General features: G+C 44.0%; 1 protein-coding gene across 1 annotated transcript in view; it reads left to right on the top strand.

The window, feature by feature from the left end:
* Window positions 1-22,451, top strand: part of Frs2 (fibroblast growth factor receptor substrate 2) — a 75,376-nt gene extending 52,925 nt beyond the window's left edge. The window contains exons 5-10 of the mRNA XM_021175238.2: window positions 9,079-9,170; window positions 12,906-12,997; window positions 14,963-15,149; window positions 16,220-16,378; window positions 16,905-17,068; window positions 18,950-22,451. Coding sequence (XP_021030897.1) covers window positions 12,932-12,997; window positions 14,963-15,149; window positions 16,220-16,378; window positions 16,905-17,068; window positions 18,950-19,900 — 1,527 coding nt within the window. The 5' untranslated portion in view covers window positions 9,079-9,170; window positions 12,906-12,931 and the 3' untranslated portion in view covers window positions 19,901-22,451. The remainder of the gene's footprint in view (window positions 1-9,078; window positions 9,171-12,905; window positions 12,998-14,962; window positions 15,150-16,219; window positions 16,379-16,904; window positions 17,069-18,949) is intronic.

Genomic DNA, 22,451 nt, shown 5'->3' with positions numbered 1-22,451 from the left:
CTTAAACAAGGCACAAGAGGTAACATTACCATGAGGGGTAGTGGAGCAGTCACAGCCCTGTCAGCCTCACATTATTTAAGTCTTATTGCCCAGGCCGGCTTCAGCTAGAAATCCTCCTTCCTCAGCCTCCAGAGCTGCCGCAGCACATGGCTCTTTATTTTCTTAGGTAGATAATCTACTTGATTTGACAAGGTTTTGTTTGATTAGTTTTGTAATTATATAATTTGAAGGGTAACTAAAGAATTAAAATAATTTGACCTTTAAATTCATTTGCCTGCCGGGGCCTAGCAAACACAGAAGTGGATGCTCACAGTCAGCTATTGGATGGATCACAGGGCCCCCAATGGAGGAGCTAGAGAAAGTACCCAAGGAGCTAAAGGGAACTGCAACCCCATAGGTGGATCATTATTATGAACTAACCAGTACCCCAGAGCTCTTGTCTCTAGCTGCATTTGTATCAAAAGATGGCCTAGTAGGCCATCACTGGAAAGAGAGGCCCATTGGACATGCCAACTTTATATGCCCCAGTACAGGGGAATGCCAGGGCCAAGGGGTGGGGGTGGGTGGGTGGGGGACTCGGGGGGGGGGAGTGTATTGGGGACTTTTTGGATAGCATTGGAAATGTAATTGAGGAAATTACCTAATTAAAAAAAAAAAAGAAAGAAAAAAAAATAAATTCATTTGCCTCCGTGCTGTTTCACAGATTTTTTTTTTTAATGACTCCCAAATCTTTTCCTGTGTTCTTGAAGTGTCCAGAGATGGTACATGGGTGTGGTCAAGTCTGGGATGCCACCTACCCATACATCACAACCAGGAAGTATTAATTAATTAATTTGTTATGCACATAGTACTCTGCCTGCATATATGTCTGCACGCCAGAAGAGGGCACTAGACCTCATTATGGATGGTTGTGAGCCACCATGTGGTTGCTGGGAACTGAACTCAGGACCCCTAGAAGAACAGTCAGTGCTCTTAACCTCTGAGCCATCTCTCCAGCCCTTCACAGCAGATCTTGATAAGCGTTGCTGCTGCTCCAAACGAGCAGCAGGTAATCAGTTCACAGCCCTCCCCACTCCCACAGCAGCCCTGAATTTCAGTGTAGGATGATGTGAGCTTTCTTTCATTTATAGTTTATCTTAGGAAGAAGTCAGGCCGGTTGTGGTGGTGCACGCCGGTAGGATTTGCTGAAGGAGGCAGAGGCAGGAGGATCATGAGTTCAAGGCCAGCCTGGGCTACACATTTAAAAGAAAGAAAGAAAGAAAGAAAGAAAGAAAGAAAGAAAGAAAGAAAGAAAGAAAGAAAGAAAGAAAGAAAGAAAGAAAAGTCAGGCTTTCATGGATGAGTAGGTTTTGTTTCTGTGTGCTCTTGCTTTACTGCACTGTCCTGTCTAGTCCTGGAACATTGCTCACAGGGATTTGTCTTACATATCTATCTGTGAGTTCAAGGCCAGCCTGGCCCATAGGTGAGTTCTAGACCCAGCCACAACTACACAGACCCTGCCTCAAAACAAAGTCCTTAAAAAAAAAGAAAGGATTGCATATAGCTCCAAGCCCCAGCACTCTAGAGACAAAACGATGGAGAGTCTGAGGCAGCCTGGACTACGTAGTGAGTTCCCACCTGAGCCACATGGTTACATCTGCCTTAGCCTAGGGCTTCTTCATTCATACTAGGCTACTACTGTACCAACTGGGCTACATCCCCAATGCCCTGGAGCGAGACTTGGATTTTTCTGACTTTATTTTTTTGTTAACTTTCTCTCTTGCCAAGAAAAAGACTATGCTCCAGTTTTATAGTTTTAAAACATTTGCTCTCATCTATTTGAAGCATGTCTATTAAAAAGTGGTGATAGGGCTGGTGAGATGGCTCAGTGGGTAAGAGCACCCGACTGCTCTTCCGAAGGTCCAGAGTTCAAATCCCAGCAACCACATGGTGGCTCACAACCATCTGTAACGAGATCTGATGCCCTCCTCTGGAGTGTCTGAAGACAGCTACAGTGTACTTACATATAATTAATAAATAAATCTTTAAAAAAAAAAAGTGGTGATAACTCTATTTTCATAAAATTGTATTAATTTAAAATTACCTTTTCTAATCTCAGTATGAACTTTTAAAAGATCTATTTATTTACATACTTTATGTATATGAGAGCTATCTTTGCATGTGTGCCTGCATGATAGAAGAGGGAGTCAGACAAAAGAGGGCATCAGATCCCATTACAGATGGTTGTGAGCCACCATGTGGTTGGTTGCTGGGAATTGAACTCAGGACCTCTAAAAGAGTAGCTAGTGCTCTTAACCACTGAACCATCTCTAGAGTCCTCTCAGTATGAATTTAATTCTGCATTTTTATGCTAATTTTTCACAAACTTTTTGTAAAATTCAGTCAAAAGCAGAATCCTGTTGGAAGTATGTCACATAGGAAGAGCACACCAGGGCCTGGAGGTGAGTGTTAATTGGCACTCTCCCTACAGGAGAGAGAGGTACCAGTGTCCTTTAGAGAAAGATGGATCCTAGACTGGGGCAAGTAAGCAGGACGCACAGAAGTAAACCCTACAAAGATGGGAATGTGTTAAAGGAGCATAGGAACCAAGGAGAGCCAAAATTGAAATCATTTGCATAACAAAGTCATGTAATGTAGTTTTAACAATACTCAGTGTAAAAGAAATATCCATGGGTCAGCAGTGGTGTAAATATGTGACTGGGTAGAATCAAAGCGGGGAAAGACCACCCTCTTGTGCAGAAGAATTCCAAATGGTTGGTCAGTGTCACAGATAAAGCTCAGCAGAGAGACTGCCCACCTAGCACACCAAACAGCTAGACAGTGCTCTGTCTTCAGAGAGCACTGAAGCTGCCCCCAACACCCTCTTCTTTTGTGTGTGTCATGCTGGGGATTGAACCCAGGGTCTTCTGTACAGTGGGTCAGAGCTTTCTCTACCCACCCACCCCACACTGCAGTGGAACTCCGCCCCTTGAAGGCTAACAACTGTACTTGTGGAAAGGCCGGGTGGCCCACACCACCTTTTACCTGCCCAGGCTAGCCTTAAGCTGAAAGTTCTGCCGGAGCCCCTTGAGTCTCCTGAGGGATTGTGGCCTGCCTCGCCATGCTTGGCTTCCGTACTATGTGGGAAGGAGCTGGAGTGGAGTAGCTTCTAGTGGAGAAATGGCAGGCCCAGCCCAGCCAGGTGACCAGGCCAGCATCAGCCACAGTCGTGCTGATAGTGTTTCAAGGGCTGTAAAGGTTGATCTCCTATCTCCGGGTTTCCCCAACCTCATAATCCTCGTCTGGTTATAAGAAAGACATGAAACAAATTCCAGCAAAGAGCTTTATAAAGTATTTAACCTAGTATTGCTCAGAACTGGAGGAGTCACCAGAAATAGGGAACATTAGGAGAAAATGGACAGCCAAGAGAAGACTTGCGATTGTAGGATTACATAGAAGTATCTTGGAAGGAATGGGAAAACTTATGTAAAAGCCAAGTAAAGCTAACAAGTAAGTATACTTAAAAAAAAATTAAATTGTTTTTTGTTTTTGAGAGAGGATGTCACACTATAGCTAGGCTGGCCTGGAACATACTGTATAGCCTAGGTTGGCCTCAAACTCATGCCAGTCCTCCTGCCTTGGCCTCTTGGATGTTGGGATAGGGCGTAAGCTTCCATGGTGGTCTTAAGTGTGTACTTCAGTTGTTCCAGCACACCAACCAACGAGCCGTGTAATGTAAGGTGTGAGCTGCAGAGGAGGTGGGCACGGGTCTGTGGGCTCTCCCTGCACCATCGTCCTGGGGTGTCTTGAAAGCTGAAGCCTTTCATCCCAGAAAAGACGTACCTCATACTTTTTTTGAAAGCCATAATTTAAATAATGCCATGCTGTTGAGCAGTCCATGTTTTTATTTTGTTTTATTTTAAAATTAATAAATACAGTAAAGGAATACTTTGCCCTGGGGTCCTGGGTAAATGGTTCTTGTAAAGAGGCCCTCTGAAGACATACTCATGAATGTGGGGTTTTTGGGTTTTGTTTGTTTGTTTTTTTAAAGTCTTAACCCCTTTAGAATATTTCAAGTTTTTATTTATTTATTTATTTATTTATTATCTTCAGGTTAACCAAAATTCTTATAAAATACTGACTATATTTCATACTAAATTTTTTGGCCTATGTTTCTATTGAGTTTCTGTTTCTGTTTAGCTTAACTTGTAAAAGAAAGGTTGGAGCGCTAGTGTTATTAATGTGACTAAGTGTGCTTTCATATAAAAGCAGCCCTGTTGTAATTGAGATGGAGGAGTTTGGGTTTTAATCTACAGTAATGGTTCTGTACAGTTTTTCCTTCCTAACAGTAAGTTTAGCACAGCGTTAGTAATAAGGAGGGCACTGGTTGCACATGAGCAACATTCACTCTTCAGGGTAACTTCGCAGTACACGGTGAACGTGTGATCACTCTTCTGGTCAGAAAGCAAACGTCATCAGAGCTGGAGAGAGAGAGAGAGCACACAGCGCTCACTGCTTTCTAACTCGGGGTGTGGGGAGAGGAAGTGTTCTGAATATTTTCCCTTACCACAGGATTTTCGTAGTATTGACAAAATAAACACATTCATTTCTGGCATTTTAATGAAAGTGTGAAAACACATACGCTGCCAATTCCAGTCCTGAACAATCTCAGCCTTAGCAATAGGAGTAACTTACAGTCTGTGCAGTGACTTCACCACTAGGTAAGGAGATGAAGTTTTTATTCATGGATTTCTTTTTTTTCAAATTTTTGAGTGAATTAGTAGATAGAAAACTAATGGGAAGAAACTAATATTCATAAACTATTATTTCAGTAGTTTATGATGTTCTAAAGTTACTTTCTTTCTTTTTTTATTATTTGTACAAATATTACTGTTTTAGCTGAAGTAACTATTTTCAATACACCAAAGGTTATCACTATGTAGACCAGGCTGGCTTTGAACTCACAGAGACCCTCTTGCCTCTGCCTTCTTGAGTACTGGGATCAAAGATATATACCACCACACACAGCTCATATTATTATTTTTAAAATAAATTTAGGGTTTTGTTTTGGTTTTTTTTGGTTTTGGTTTGGTTTTTTGGTTTTTTAAATTTTTTTTGTTTTTGTTTTTTGCTTTTTGAGACAGGGTTTCTCTGTGTAGCCCTGGCTGTCCTGGAACTCACTTTGTAGACCAGGCTGACCTCGAACTCAGAAATCTGCCTGCCTCTGCGCCCAGCTATAAATTTAGTTTTTATGTGTATGTGGGGTGGGTACTTGGTGCTCACATTGGTCAGTGGGTGTTGGATCCCCTGAAATCGAGTTACAGATGATTACCAGCCACAGTGTGGGCGCTGGGCACGTCATCAGATTCTCTACAAGAGCAACCAGTGCTCCGCTGAGGGAGCTCTCTAGCCCTTATCTGTTTCCTAAAGTTTCAAATAGAATTATACCGCTTTTCCTGTTGCCCTTCCCTTTTAACCTTCCCCTGCTAGTGACTCTCTTCTCTTTTAACCATGCCCCCTTACACAGGCAGAAGACAGACAGACAGACAGACAGACAGACAGACACACACACACACACACACACACACACACACACACGTCACCATGCAGCCTGCTTAGTCACTGGGCATTACCAACATGCACAAGCACATATGTGTAGGGTTGAGCACTTGCTTTAAATAACAGTCAGGACCTTGTCCCCGGGGAAGGCAGGCTGAATCTTTTTCTCCGAATTGTCAGTTGCTTGTAGCTCTTCATCTAGGGTGGGGCTCCATGAGATTTCTCCTATCTCAACTAGAATCTCAGTTATTGTTGAGATTATCCAGGCCTTGTTTAGGCAGCCGTATTGTTGAGATTTCATGGGTGTAGTTTCCCTACTACATCTAGAAGGCATGTTATTCTTTTTTAATTTGACATAGTTGATAGTGTGTGTGTGTGTGTGTGTGTGAGAGAGAGAGAGAGAGAGACAGAGAGAGACAGAGAGAGATGAAAACTTAGCAGGCATTGGTTCTCCCATTAGATTTCCAGGAACAGTAAAAACAAAGCTTTGTTATCTGTATAATCACTTCCTTTTCACTGCACATGTATTGCGTTCAGGTCTGAGTCATTCATCAGTGGAGAGAAACCAAAGAGATTTAAGAAGTCACACAGAGGGCTAGAGAGATGGCTCAGTGGTTAAGAGCACTGACTGCTTTTGCAGAGGTCCTGAGTTCAATTCGCAGCAACCACATGGTGGCTCACAACCATCTGTGATGGGATCTGATGCCCTCTTCTGGTGTCTGAAGACAGCTACACTGTGCTCACATACATAAAATAAATGTTAAAAAAAAAAAAGTCACACAGAAGATCTGAATGAAATCAAATGCCCATGACCATGACACCCATGGTCCAGTGAGTTGTTGTTCTTCATATTGGGAGTGCTTTAGTTTGTTTGAAACTGAGAATGTATTTTCATGTACAAAGTATGCTTTTAAAGGAAGCACAAAATCTTTACTACCCAGTACACCTCAAATAGTAGGTATTTGTACTGAAAGTTTTTTTAAATTACTTTATATCCTGATACCTTCACATACATAGTCCATTCCTCAATGCCCCTCTCCCCTCCTCGGAAAAGCAAGCAAATCCACATAATACATTGTTAGCATTGCTAACAGTCAAAACAATTAACACATAAAGTGATACAATGGACTGCAGTGGCACACAGCTGCCATCTCAGTGCTCAGGAGCAGGAAGGAGGGGGGACCATAAGTGACAGCAGCCTGAGCTGAACAGGGGACCCTGTCTCACCCCCCCCCCGAAAACAAACAAAAAAAAAGAAAGAAAAAAACAAACAAACAAAAACAACAACCAAAAAAACGGAAAAAAAAAAAAAAAAAGCCAGGTGGTGGCGGCACACGCCTGTAATCCCAGCACTTGGGAGGCAGAGGCAGGCGGATTTCTGAGTTCGAGGCCAGCCTGGTCTACAGAGTGAGTTCCAGGACAGCCAGGGCTATGGAACTTTGAATTGTTTTTAAGTCCTTATAGGTTAGCATACTGATTCTGTAATATGTTCATCTTCAAAATGGATTTTTCTGTTTTTGTTTTTGCCACTCTTGTTTACTTACTGTAAACTTACTCAGTGTGGAAGTAGGCAGATGCTGAGAGCCCCCAGCAGAGAAATAAGGAATAATGGTTTCTCTGAGTAGAGTTAAAGCTTTGAGAAAAGATGTAGACAGTGGGAGCGGAGCCTCAAATAAGAGGAGTGCTTTGTGATCGGATGCACAGAGCTGTGGGCACTTGTACACACAGTCTCTTTCTGCTTATGTGCACTCACACACCAATGTATTTGAGTGCTGGAGAGTGGAAGAGTATATAGAATGGGGCTTCTTAAACATTTTTCATTCATGACCCCTTTTGTGTGAGAAAGTTTCTTATAACTATAGGTGTATGTTTATGAAATAAGTATACAAAGGAAACAGTTACTAATAATAAATCGGGAAGTATTTATTTATTTAATGGTTTTTCGAGACAGAGTTTCTCTGTATAGCCCTGGCTGTCCTGGAACTCACTTTGTAGACCAGGCTGGCCTCAAACTCAGAAATCCGCCTGCCTCTGCCTCCCAAGTGCTGGGATTAAGGCGTGCGCCATTTTTTGATATACATATAGTTTTACCGAAAGCAACTTTCCATGCTTATTTCTACATAAAAAATTAAATGTTGGGTGAATATGTGAAATCACAAGACACAGAATATCAAAAATCTTCATAGTTGGTTGATATTTGTAATAATCAGTGTTGAGAATGTTCATACTTGGTATGAAAGTGGCAAGAGGGGGCTGGAGAGATGGCTCAGCGGGTAAGAGCACTGACTGCTCCTCCCAAAGGTCCTGAGTTCAATTCCTGGCAACCACATGGTGGCTCACAACCATCTGTAATGGAATCTGACGCCTTCTTCTGGTGTGTCTGACGACAGCTACAGTGTACTTCGATATAATAATAAATAAATCTTTTTTAAAAAGAAAGAAAGAAGTGGCAAGAGTATGTTTACAACTATTCCTGTCCTAGGCCAAACCAAAATTCACTGGAAAACTTTTATGGCACTTGAGTGAGCAGCTCAGTCAGTGCTCTCTAAAATCAAGCTTCCCGGTGCGGTGCCAGTCAGAGATAGACTCATTGGGTGCTTACCTGTGGAGGGATAAAGACAGGAAAGTGCTGTCTTTGTTTCTATAGTTAAGCCTTTATGTTTGTACAGGGGCAGAAAACTGTGTGGTCCATAGAAATGCTGCAGTTCCCAGCACTGAGTGTTCCCCTGGCCTGAGCCGAGGCCAAGCTGTATTCCCTGATGTTGGGGAACACGGATAGTGAAGTCACGCATTACACTGCAGTAGAGTACTGTCAGAAACACCTCACACTCATTGCCCATTTGATACTAAAGTTAGTTTTGCTCATTGAACATTCATTCACACACTTTGCCTGGGGCTAGCAAGCTGGCTAGTAGCTAAGAGCACTGCTGTCCATGAGCAGAGCCAGGGTCCATTCTGCTCACAGCTGTCTATTTCAGCCCCGTGGGATCCAACACCCTCTCTGGCCCGAGCACCAGACATGTTTGTGGTACACAGATGAACATGCAGGCAAAACCCATGCATATAAAATAAAAATAAATTTTAAAAACAAAAACTGGGTGGAGAGACGTCTCAGCAGTCAAGAACACTGTTGCTCCTCTAGAGGACCCAGGCCAGAGGCCTCACACCCACATGGCGGCTCTCAACTCTCTGATGCCATGGTTTAGCCTCCACGGGCCTCCTGCATGCATGTGATGCATAGACAGACATGTAGACAAAACACATGAACATACATTAACATAAAAATGATTTTTTAATAAAACATTGTGTGAAATTCTCAAAGAATTAATTAAAAATATATTTAAAAACTCAAAGCAAATCCCTTTTTATTGTTGTCACATATCTTTTGAGACCTATAGTTTTTAAGAAGCCGTGTTGTCTTTGAAAAATGGTGTCTCAGGGCTGGATATGTGCTTCAGTTAAGCGCTTGCACTCAGCACGGTGACGCACACCCTGGGCCCAACTGTTGGAAAGAGAGTCATTTTTTTCTGTTATTTCTAGGTTAAAGTACCAAACGAAGACCTGGTATTTTGAAATATGATTAATCTCCTGATGCAGCATCAGAGGCTAACAATATTAATGGCCAGATCTAGGTAAGTTGAAATTTACCTTACAAGAAAGAACCAATCAACATCATTTTGTTGAATGTAAACCACGTCGTGTGTTGATTTGCTGACTCCCCTATCCCCAGAAAATGAGGACAAATGGCTTTTTTTTAAACAAACACAGCGTTTACTAATATAGAATATTCAGCTGATTTGTGGAATTTTTCATCACAGACCGAAACTCCCTCTTGCTAAATGTACTCAGATATCTGTGTACTGGGGGAGCATAAGACCCCTTACATACCAGCTGAGTTCTGTTTAAAATGCCAGTGCTTATTATGAGCTGTCCACAGAGATGTGGCCTTCAGATACCAGTCTGCTGCTCAGAATGCAGACTGTTCGCCCGCCTGTCTCGGTGCCTAGGACAGGGTGGTTCCCAAGGAGGGCGCAGAAACCTGAGTGTAGATTCCCCATTCTTTAGGCAGTGCACAGCCGTTAGAATCAAGGCCTCGGCACCTCCAGATGTCCACATGAGAATGGGGTTCGCAACGGCAGGCACACGTGCGGGAGGACTCAGGGCACTGGACCCCTCATTTTCGGAACTGTGCAGACTACAACTGCCAGCGTTCATCAGCTGGAGTTCCTCACTCGTGCTGAGCTGCTGCTTTCATGCTGAAACCTTTGTCCTTCGTCCTCTGCTTTGTTTCTTTCCTGACCAGAACATCCTGTAATATCTGTCTCTTCTACCCTCAGCCCCCAGATCAATTAAATCAGTCAAGCCCTCTAACTGCCGAGTGCAGAATCCTGACTCTCATCTTCTGCTGAGGTCCTTGCATCTAAAAATCTTCTTGGCCACTCAGTTATTTACCAGTCTCTTCAGCTCCCTCATTTTGCAACCAGTGTCTTGTATTTTATAAGATGGGAGATGCCATCAACTTCAGCTTATTTGCTATTATCACCTGTCTGTCCTTTAGTATGTATGTGTACATGTGTGTACATATGTGTATATATACACATGCGTGTGCATGCGTGTGAATGTGTGCTGTACAGGTAACTATAGGGGCCAGAAGAAGACACCTAATCCTCTGAACCTGAAGTCACCTCTCTTGTCCCTTCCGTTCTTATGTTTTCTCTTGCCTCAGAGTCTACCACCTCTCGGTAAGCGTCACAGTCTGGTCACTGTACCTATCTCCCCTTCTTTAGGTTCTCAGCCCACTCTGTTAGTTAGGCTCCCCCCACCCCCCCCCACCATGCTTCCCCTCTGTGTTTTAAAAAAGGAAAGAAAAACCCTTTTACTGCCCCATTGATTGAAGATCTGCTTCTTTAATTACATGACACCTAAGATGGTGTGCGCATGGTGCTCTCCGTCCTTAGAAGACTTGAGACAGGACAGTTATAAAGTTGAGGCCAGCCTTCCCATACTTATGTGTGTGGGCTTGAGTGTATGTATGTGTATCTATATGTGTGTGCATGCACGAGCCGTCAGAGGGCAGTGGATCCTGGAACTGGAGTTACTTGGGCTTGTGGGCCATCATCTGAGTGCTGGGAACCAGACCTCTGCAAAAGTGCTAAGTGCTCTCACGTGCTAAGCTGTCCCGGCTCTCCTTCACTTAATAGCTTCAGTGGTCCATGGAGTCTGCTTTCTAAGCTCCTCCCTCAAACCCATATTTCCATACTTAGCTCTTTTGTTTGTCTTTGTTTGTAGCCTCAGGTTAGGATTGTCGCAGCTGAGTCGGTCTGCACACGCACCAGAAGAGTCCCGAGCACCCACACAGTAGATAGAATAGACCCTTGCTTCCGGCTCCTGGGTACAGTCAGCCACTCAGCACTGTTGGCTGTGGCTCTAAAGCCATGACTTTCTTCCTTGTGCCTCCTGCTGCTGTGTTGCTACGTCTTTATCCTAGTTCAGTTTTCTGTTAATCTCACTCAAGTGTATCCTGCGGGCATCTAAATTTTAAACACACATCTGAGTACCTCCCTTATGTGGTTAAAATGAATGAGTTTTAAGGAGGGTGGGGAAAGAATGCTATATAATTTTAAGATTTTCAAAATGTTTCCATCAATTACATCTCTTTTGTAAACTTAAAAAAGTTTACGGGCTGGAAAGATGGCTCAGCGGTAAAGAGCACTGACTGCTCTTCTGAAGTTCAAATCCCAGCAACCACATGGTGGCTCACAACCATCTGTAATGAGAGCTGACACCCTCTTCTGGAGTGTCTGAAGACAGCTACAGTGTACTTACATATAATAATAAAAAAAAAGTTTACAAAATTTAATAATCTAGCCCTTCTTGGTAAAAAAAGAACAGCACGTATGGAACATGCTCTGTGTTGGACAGTATGCTAGTGCCCTAGGAAATGAAGAGGACATGGCCTATTCTCCGCGAGGTCCCAGTGGAGTGAGTCAGTACAGACAGAGCTGTTGCAACAAGACATGGTAAAAGGCCTCGAGAGTTCACTGTGGGACACCGGCAGTTATCACTCCGCAGGCTCACAGATGGCCTAAAGTCTGCACAGATGAGTGTGGTCTGCTTCTAACGGAGGGAAAACAGGACATAAATAGATTGCCAACCCCAGTTCCTGCTATGTGGTGGATACTTTGCTATCGGGACAGCCTGAGGGAACTTAGATGGGGATGGGTGAGAAGTCTAAAACAATTCTAAATCAGCCCAATAGGGCTGGAGTAGGGAAGTTTAATCTTGAGAAAGGGAAGCCACAGAAAGCTGTGTGGAAGGAAGAACACGATGCAGGAGGCTAATGTGGGAGAAGGCAGTCTGTTACTCTAACTGAGGAAGAGGAGGGCTTGCTTGTTAAACCTGAAAGTGGGAAGAAGTGTCTCATGGTTTCAGTCAGATCTGTGCTTATAAGGTTACAGCCTGTGTGGCTTCATTCCCTGTGTAGCACACAGCAGGTTCACTCCACCTCGCTACTCTGTTAGAAGGAATGCTTTGACATTCTCCTGTGTTTATTTGGAATGGCCTTGAACATGAATCTCACCTCTGTAACCTTTCCTATCTGACCTTCTATGGCAAAGAATTAAATACACAAAATATCAGGTTGCCCAGTGCTGTGTGTTTTATGCTACTGGTGGAATGTTAAGTTGACCTTTTTCCCTACTAATGTACTGTTTAAGATTTGATATTGTATGAACTCTTTGATGTCGCCAATGAACTCCTGTCTAATAGAATACATAAAAAAGGTACTACAATGAGAATCAGAATACCCGATGGTTAAAAGTATAGCATCCTTTTTTTTTTTTTTTTAGTTGTTTTTTAAAACTTTTTTTTTAACTTTTTATTTTTTTTGGAGACAGGGTTTCACTGTGCAGCCCCGGCTGGCCTGGGACTTGCTATGTGAATCAGGCTGGCCTCACAGAGAGCTGCCTGTTTCGGCTAGGATTAAAGGCATGTGCTACATGCTCCACTTTTTTTTTTTTTTTTTTAAAGGGAGGACGTGAACTTTCTGATACATAAAAGATTGGTTTCTTGATTAACTGTTGAGTGATTGTAAACTAATTATTTAGATAGTGGTATACGATTGTAGAATAAGCACACTGTTATAAATTAAACTAGAAATGTGAGTTTCTGTGGCGTGTATAATTTACTCTTATTAAAAGCACAAATTGACCAACTAGTTGAATGAAATTAGTCCTAAACATGAACATTATTGGGCGTTCTTTCCTGCATCGAACTAACGTGCTTACACGGGATGCTTTGTGGACTTTTCCTGTTTTGGATCTTGTATCCTGTGTATAATAATTTTCTTGAAATTATTGTCTTTGTAGTGCTCACATGGTCTTCTGAAGAAGCCATGGGTAGCTGTTGTAGCTGTCCAGATAAAGGCACTGTCCCAGATAACCATCGGAACAAGTTTAAGGTCGGTAAAACCAGCAGAGCTATAAATGTTTCTCCTGCCTACTTGACATTTTATTATAAGTACACTGTAGCTGTCTTCAGCTGCACCAGAAGAGGGCATCAGATCTCCTTATGGGTGGTTGTGAGCCACCATGTGGTTGCTGGGATTTGAACTCAGGACCTTTGGAAGACCAGTCAGTGCTCTTACCCGCTGAACCATCTCGCCAGTCCCATATGTTGCCTTTTTTAAAAATCCCCCTCCTCCCCCACAGTGTGTCTTTTCGTATTTGAGCAAACAATGGTGCTTTCTTACTAACAATATGGGTTGTTGCTCTGTTCTTCACTGCTGCAGCAAACACCTAAAGCTAAGGACTTACAAAGCAGAGAGGAGTGCTCAGTTCACAGTTCTGAAGAAAAGACTTCAGTCAACATAGCACTGGCCCTGCCCAAGAACCCCTTTGCTAGACTACCTCTCTGTGAGAGAGAGACTGTGGACTGCCTCAAGTCTCACAGGAACTGTATTGATCCCTTTTGAAGGCACACCCCCAATAGCATAAGGGCCTCCCACCATGCCTCAGCTCTTAAAGGTCCTACCACCTCAATACTGCCTAAGTGATGACCAAGTCGCCTACACATGAGCTGTTAGGAGGACAGACCATAATAGGAAGCACTTTTTAGTTTTCATTTGGTCATTTTTATCCAGATAATCACATAGGTTTGGTAATAATTTTTTTAAATGTCATTTTACAATTTTCTCAAGACTACAAGCTCAGCACTTGTGAGCTTTCTGTTCCTGTAACAAAATCTTCCATCGAAGAATAATTGTCTTTTGGGTTAGACTTAGGTTTCAGTCTGTGGTCTGTTAACCACTGCTGTAGGATAGGATGTGATAACACCTCAGGGCAGACGTGTGTTATAGACCAGAGTCATGTCTGTCACGGTCAGCATGTAGAAATCCTCTAAGGTCTGACGCTTTGTCAGTACTGCTGCCGATGAGCGTCGGGGGCCCTCACCGTCTCGAGACATCCTTGCGCATGCTTAGATCATGGGGCTTTTCTTAGTACAAGAGTCTCGCTGTATCTAAGGCTGCGTGCAATCTTGGCCCTCCTCTTTCCTAGCTGGAACTGCATGCATGTACCACCACGTCTTGCTTGATTTCTTAACTGCACTGCTATCCATGCTGAGGTTAACATACAGTTAGTCCTCCTTCACCTTTCGTAGCTGCTCTCAGACTGGTTAGTGTCCCATACACTCTTGTCCTGCTGCGCTGGGGGTCCTTGCCTCTGCATGACTCCTATCTGTAACTTCAAGCCCTGTTACTTCACAGCTTTGCTCTCTTGGGCAGTTTGTGTGATTAGTAAGTGGAAGCCTGTGGTTTGAGGCGTTAGGAAGATGACATGAAGATCATGGAGATCACCTGCCCGTGCCCCAGGAAGAACAGTTTCTCTGTGCGTTACCCTTTAGTCTTAGTCTCTGGCCATTTTCTATGTTGCAACACTTCGAGTGGAACCTGGGACCTCAGGCATGCTAATCCCCGGCTCCACCACTGAGCCATATACCCAGTCCTTTAGATGGACTTTGTGCCTGACTGAATTTGGTCTCTTTGAAAGGTGCTTTCTTTATTCTGTTTCAGCATCGTGCCTTCATGCTGTGCCGTGCATCTTGGGAGCCACCAGATTTCCTCTGTAAAGTTAGTCCTACTCCAGCCTAAAGAAGTGGCCGTTGTTTTTTTCATCCACCTTAGGCTACCATCGCCACCTTGTGCGGGCTCTATTGCATTCATTTGTCAACAAGCAAACCGTCTGACTTGGTGTTTGTGTCTTATTAAGTGGGAATGTAAATGCTCTATCTTACTGGGACATAGTCCATTCCTCTACACACACTGGTGGTGAACGAAGCAGCAAGTGGAGGGAAGCTGACAGAATTCTCAGCAGTGCTTTTTGTCTAAAAGGTAGTGAAATGTTAAGTTGCTCTCATCTCCTTCTAGGTCATTAATGTGGATGATGATGGGAATGAGCTAGGCTCTGGTGTCATGGAGCTCACAGACACAGAGCTGATTCTGTACACCCGGAAACGCGACTCAGTAAAATGGCACTACCTCTGCCTACGACGATATGGCTATGACTCAAATCTGTTTTCTTTTGAAAGTGGTCGAAGGTGTCAGACTGGACAAGGTAGGGAGAGCCTTTCTTTTCTCCAGATGCTAGTGTTTGGAAGCCTTGCACTTCCGGTTACTCTGAATACAACGTGGCATGGAGACACAGGCTTGGCCCCCGAGCCCTTGGGAGGTAGACACAACTTATGAATTCATTTACCAAGCATGCACGAAACACTGTGCACTTGATAGAAATAAAGTGTTAAAGAATGTCAGCAGTGGAGCGGTGTAGTAGCTTAACAGCTTTAACATCCTGATCCACAGGCAGCAGGCAGAGGGCGCTGGCCTGGCCTGGCCTGGGCTTCCCAGTGACACAAGGCCACACCTCCTAGCTCTGCTCATAGGAACTAGACATTGAAATATATGAGTCTGTGGGAGCCATTCAGACCGCCACAGTGCCTGTTTCACAATGTCTTCCTTTCTGAGTGTTCTCACAACTTAGAAAAAGTCTCATTACCACATATTCATTATACATAAAGTGGACTTCATTGACATTTTCACAAATGTACATAATAAAGTATAATCGCACCCATCTCTCACTCTTGCTAATCCTTGTAGCTAGATAGTCCCCCCCCCCCCCCATCTACTTTCACATCATTTGGTGTGCAGGGGCTAGAGGGATGTCAGCTTGGGGAAATTGAGTGGGTTTCATTTAGAGTCATTTACAGGGACATGTGTGAGGGTTTGTTCAGGGGTATAGGCACCTTACCAAAGGCTGCACCATTGATAAGTATATCTTTCCCAAAGCCCCTTGAGCCAGCTCTCCTACCCAAGGGTAGGGTGTGTTGATGGGTCTAATAAGTTCAGTTCTCATGTACACGGTAGCAGCTGCTGTCATGCCCGGAAATCAGCATTCCAGACCACTCCTTGCCCTTTCTTTGAGTCTGACAGTTTTCTGCCTTTCTGTACTGTTTCTTGAGCCTTAGAGGGGAAATATGACCAAATGTTCAACAGTCATTTGTTTTTGGTCCTTTGAATCAATCTCTGCAGTTATTGCTGCCTAATGCAAAAGGAAATTCTTATGACCAAAGTTCCTATAGCTTGTTAAAGGCATGGTTACCATGTTTTGCTCTTGATTTGTATTTTTAGGAATTTTTGCTTTTAAGTGTGCCCGAGCAGAAGAATTATTTAACATGTTGCAAGAGATTATGCAAAATAATAGTATAAATGTGGTGGAAGAGCCGGTTGTAGAAAGGAGTAGTCATCAGACAGAGCTGGAAGTCCCTAGGACACCTCGGACACCTACAAGTGAGTAGCCCTTTCCTTCCATGTTTGCATGTCAGACGTTCATATGGATATCTAATCTATAACAGTCAGAAATGGCCAGGCAGTGGTGGCACGCACCTTTAATCCCAGCACTTGGGAGGCAGAGGCAGGTGGATTTCTGAGTTTGAGGCCAGCCTGGTCTACAGAGTAAGTTCCAGGACAGCCAGTGCTATACAGAGAGAGAAACCCTGTCTTGGGGGGCGGGGGAGCAGGGACCAGTTAGAAATAGTGATGAACAGCCACAAAACCCCTGCTAGCTTTATTTACAAACATTTTAAAAATGAAAACATTAAACGTGTCACATTGACTAGACTGAGAGTTCAAGGTAGGAGACTAGGTCAGTGTGGGAATGCTTGCCTTGCCTGAGTGGGGGCGGGGGTTTCAGCATCAGCACTACAGAAAAAACAGCCAGTGTCACCAACTCCAAGTGTGCATTAGTCTCATTCTTTTTATTCTCTGCCCTACTCCACGTCCTGCCTTTCTTCTCAACACAACAAACAAACTGCAGCTCCAGGGCTCGGTGCTCAGAACTTACCTAATGGGTATCCCCGCTACCCCTCGTTTGGAGACGCTTCATCCCACCCCTCAAGCCGGCATCCTTCTGTGGGAAGTGCTCGCTTACCTTCAGTCGGTGAAGAGTCCACACACCCTTTGCTCGTGGCTGAGGAACAAGTAAGGTCTACCACTGTGTCCGGAAACTGATTCCGTGGGGTTAAAGTGTGCCTGTGTTAGTGCTTGAAGCTTTTACTCAGTGCGGATTCTAACCTCACTCTCTGTCACTTCTGCATCGACAGCTGAAGAAGTGGTTTTCATTTGCTACCCTGTGCTGTAGTGCGCACAGATGTCTCTCCGGCTTCACTTTTCTCTTTCCTTTCTGAATAAGGGGTTCCCTACGTGGCCCTGGCTGGCCTGGGACTCACAGAGATCCCCCTGCCTCTGCCTCCCGAGTGCTGGGATTGAAGACACTTTCGAGTACTTAGTCTGTCCATAGCGAGGTGCAGCTGTCGATGAAGAAAGGCAAACTAACAGTCGGCTCTGAACAGAGCAGCTGTCAGAGGCCGGGATTTTACGCTGCTTTGACTGTGCAGGTCTTAGTTACCGTGGAACTGCGCGTGGAAAGGCAGACTTTGCTGTTGAGGTTGTTTGCAGCTGTTCGGAGTTCCTCACTAGTTCAGACATGGAGCCAAGTATTTGAACATTATATATTATCAGATAAGCTTATCCTTTGTAAATTGCATGATCATTTACGAGTAACAGTTTTTTTAGTGTTTTTAAAGTATAGTTCTTTGCGTAGTAAACATTTTTATATTATTTACTATAACTATATCTACTTTTTCATTTCATTTTGCATTTCGTTTTGAACCCTAAAATTCTTAGGTAGAGCCTGTCAGATTGTCTTCTACAATACTATCAGACATTTTTTTTTAAAGATTTATTTATTTATTATATATAAGTACACTGTAGCTGTCTTCAGACACTCCAGAAGAGGGCGCCAGATCTCGTTACGGATGGTTGTGAGCCACCATGTGGTTGCCGGGAGTTGAACTCTGGACCTTCAGAAGAGCAGTCGGGTGCTCTTACCCACTGAGCCATCTCACCAGCCCACTATCAGACATTTCTAAGCAGTGACGACACCTTACTAGGTGGCAGCTATTTTGCATCTATAAATTGTATAGAACTCTTATACAGGGGTTTCCACTTTGTCAATGGTAACAGAGCTGCCTCTTCCTTTCGTGCTTGTTGTTCCAAACTTGTGAGTCATGTGTTAATTCCTGAGAGCTGCAAAAAGAGAAGCCTATTTGGTTCTGACTTCTGTCCTTTTTCCTTTCCTTTTCTTTCTTTATTTATTTGGGGAACCGGGCGGTGGGGTGGCGTCCTGTTATATAGCCTGTGATAGCCTCACACTTGTCTATCTTCCTGCCTCTGCCAGGATACCAGGATTATAGATATGTGTCACCATGGTCAGCTGACTTCCTGATGAATGCAATACTTTTTCAATATAATACTGCATGTCATTTTTAAGTAGTTATTCTTTTTATAACTTATGAGATTTCTGCATACTTTCCCTACCTCCAATTTTTTGATTAGGTAAAAAGATAGGTGCAAACATTTTAAGGTAGCAGTACATTTAAAGAGGAAATGATAAAATTAACAAATGGAAGCCAGGAATGGTGGCACAACCAATAATCCTAACATTTGGGAAGTAGAAGCAATTGAGTCTAGTTGGATGCTAGCCTGGACTACATAGTAAGACCCTGTTTCAATAAATAAATAGGATGAATTGACATGACCAGTATCTTTTTAAACATTTTATGTGTATGGGTGTTTTGCCCATGTTTATGTGTGCAGTGTCTGCTAGAGGCTACAAGAGGGCACTGTAGTTACAGAAAGTTGGGAGCGGCCTTGTGGGTGTTAAGAATTGTGAACTCTTTTGGGTCCTCTGGAGGAGCAGTCAGTGTCCTTACCACTGAGCCACCTCTCTGGCTTCCTGATTAGTCAGCCTGTTCTTGTTTTGTGCTATACACTTGACTGATTTGCTCTGTTTCTTTTTAGGTACATACTTATGTTAACACTACAGGTGTGCAAGAGGAGCGAAAAAACCGTGCAAGTGTGCATGTTCCCCCAGAGGCAAGGGTTTCTAATGCTGAGAGCAACACAGCAAAAGAAGACCCGAGTAACCCCGAGGACAGGGACCCTCAAGTGCTTCTCAAGCCTGAAGGAGTCAGGTTTGTGCTAGGACCAACCCCTGTCCAGAAGCAGTTAATGGAAAAGGAGAAACTGGAGCAACTGGGAAAAGACCCAGTCAGTGGGAGTGGAGCGGGCAGCACGGAGTGGGACACCGGCTATGACAGCGACGAGCGCAGAGATGTGCCCCCTGTCAACAAACTGGTGTATGAAAATATAAACGGGCTATCTATCCCCAGTGCCTCAGGGGTCAGGAGAGGTCGTCTGACATCTACCAGCACCTCAGACACCCAGAATATCAACAACTCAGCGCAGAGAAGACCTGCACTATTAAACTATGAAAATTTACCATCTTTGCCTCCTGTTTGGGAAGCCCGCAAGCTCAGTAGGGATGAAGATGACAGTTTAGGACCAAAGACCCCATCTCTAAATGGCTACCATAATAATCTAGATCCAATGCATAACTATGTTAATACAGAGAATGTAACAGTGCCGGCAAGTGCTCACAAAATAGACTATTCGAAGCGCAGGGATTGTACACCGACAGTCTTTAACTTTGATATCAGGCGCCCCAGTTTAGAACATAGGCAACTCAATTATATACAGGTGGATTTGGAAGGGGGCAGTGACTCTGACAACCCTCAGACTCCAAAAACGCCGACCACTCCCCTCCCGCAAACCCCCACGCGGCGCACAGAGCTGTACGCTGTGATAGACATTGAGAGAACTGCTGCTATGTCCAACTTGCAGAAAGCACTGCCTCGAGACGACGGTACATCTCGGAAGACGAGACACAATAGTACTGACCTGCCCATGTGAGCCCGGGAAGCACTGCGTCCTTCGCACCTCCGCAAGGTTTTCAGAGTGGAGATGCAGTGCCTCCTTTTCATTTCTACACTAACTCCTTTATAGACTGGTCTTCTTGTTCTCAATATTCCATGTGCATCTTTAAAGGGAATTAATGCAGAGCAGGTCCTCCTTAGAGAACACTAATCTCCTGATAGCTACTCACTGTCCAGCCGCACCCCATTCTCACAGTGCCTACTTAACCACATGAATGCCGTGCTGGGTGACCTGTCCTCAGCATCCTAGGGGATGCATAGCTTTCATGTCTGAGTTGTGGTGGGCGTTTGAACCTTTTATAAAGTCTCTTGATAATGCGCATTGCTAGCATAACTCTGGGCCCTGAGAGGAACGCTCATAGATCACTGTTCACAGGGTATGGTTGCCAGCATGGAACGTGAGGATTTTATCTCATTAGTTAAAGGCTTTTTGACTTGGGCCAAATTTGTGTCAAAGAACAAAGAAAAAAGAAAAGAACAAAGAAAAACACTTCCTTTTGTACCAGTCAGCACCTCTGTCTTGAGTGTGCTGGGAAGAGTTCAGTCTCATAGCTGTGATTGCAAGGCAGTCAGGAGACAGCTCTGTGTCCCCACCTCCTGGTGTCATGTGAAGGGCGTGTCCAGATAGCATCTTACTCAGAGTTAGGATGGGCTTAGGAGTCAGTCTCAGGTCACTTTACCCAAAAGCATTTGAAAGTCTACCCCTGATCTCTCGGTGTGTCTGCGATAGATTAATGACAGCACACATGTGTCTATAGACACTCGTGCCATTCAGTCCCGTGGAGCTCCAGTTTCCCCTTTGGTCTTTGGGTTGTCTTGCCTTGGATGTAATACTTTTCCAATTTACAACACAATGTTTGTGTATCGTTTTGGAATAGGATTGTGTGTTTGCTGTTACTACTTAGGCTGCGTTTTGTTTTTACGGTCTTGAAGGTCCATTTGGAACTGACTGTTATTCTCTAGCTGGGTTGCCCTTGTCCAGTATTTATTTATCTCCTGCTTGCTTTTCAAGTTGATGAAAAAAATCGTCGTTTGGGTCTTAAAGTTCATTTGTGTCCATGGGTGATGTCTTTAGTAGCTGAGAAGGAAAGGAAGAGACTCTAACATGTGAGTCCCCGGAGGTCCTCGCTGGGGCGCCCTGCGCTGCACTTTAGCAGGGGTTGTCTCAGCTCCATGGCTGTAGGCCCGCTCTCCCCGCTCTGCTGTCCTCTCACGTGGAGCTGGGCTCTGATTCACCCTGTGATGCTGGTGAGCTGTTACGATTGTTGCCAGCATAGCAGGAACAGGGAAGTCTTCAAGCAGCCCCGTTGTGTCCTAGTGAAGTGAAGAAAGGCCATTCAGACTAATGAGCTCCCAGACCACTGTGCAGCACAGGGAGTGCAGCCTGCCGGGTAGCTTCCCTTTTCTCTAAAGTCGGAGAAGTGCTGGTTATGATCTGGATATACCAGATGCCACTAAGGTGGATTTTGTCAAGAAAAGGGTTAAGTCATCGGCAGTCAGTATATTTAGGAACTCATCCCAGAACAGAGGCTGGATTTGCAGAACAGTCGCGTGGGGCCATAATATATAGATGGTTTCATGTGCTCATCTTCAGTGCCGTTGCTTCATAGCATAGCAGACGTTTCTTTTCCTTGTCCCTCTGGGAACTAAAATGTTTGCTGTTCTCTTCCAGAGAGTAGTGGCTACATGTGCAGTTTACATATTTAATACACTGTTCCATTCGTCCTTTCTTCTTAGTAGCTTTCTAAGTGTGCCAAATTTCAGTGGTAGTTTTGTGATGTGGGGTAAGGACGCTTATGGGAAGAGCGCAGGTCCAGACAGAAGTAGCCCTCCACCTCAGAGGGCTGGTCTGCGCGGCCATCTGCAGGCTGGGCGCTGTTCTTTCTCTGTACTCTTCACTTTTCCCTTCAGATTTGAATTAGATTTTATATATTTTAGCTGACTAATATCATCATTACAGCTATGCTTTAAGTAGTGTATGGCTTAAGAATGCAAATGGGACCAATTTGTCTGCTAAGAATTTGATTTTAGGGTACAATATGAATATTAAGAAGAGGTAAACAGGTGTGTTAATTTCTAGATATCTTCTGGAAACCACCTTTGTTTCTGTTTAACCAGTCCTGTAGAATCCCTGTGCCCTTTACAGTCGTCTCATGATGGGCATTTAGCTCTGTCCTGGAAGAATGTACCTGCTACTATTTGGTGAATTTTAGAGTGAGATATTTTATTGGCACATATTTGTAGCCATATGTCTCAGATTTTCTGAATCAAACCTAATGTCAGATCATTGGTTTTGTTGGTTAGACCATGTTACCCCACTTTCTGGTTTTGGAAATATAATCCTTGCTCCCTTCTTTTCTCCCCAGATAAAAACCCTTGCTTAGTCCATATAGATCCTAACACTTATACAGACCAGGGCTGGAGACTGATAGGGTATCACTAGTGTTTCCTGACTGTTGTGTTTCCCAGTTTCATCTTCCTTTGAAAAGTGAAAATATGGTGCCTGCCCTCCCTCCCTCCCTCCCTCC

This window comes from Mus caroli, unplaced genomic scaffold (genome assembly GCF_978045245.1).
Source record: "Mus caroli unplaced genomic scaffold, Mus_caroli_1 scaffold_9, whole genome shotgun sequence".
In the NCBI taxonomy this organism is placed as follows: Eukaryota; Metazoa; Chordata; class Mammalia; order Rodentia; family Muridae; genus Mus; species Mus caroli.
The sequence above is the reverse complement of the archived record's forward strand: the minus strand, read 5'-3'. Positions and strand labels throughout refer to the sequence as shown.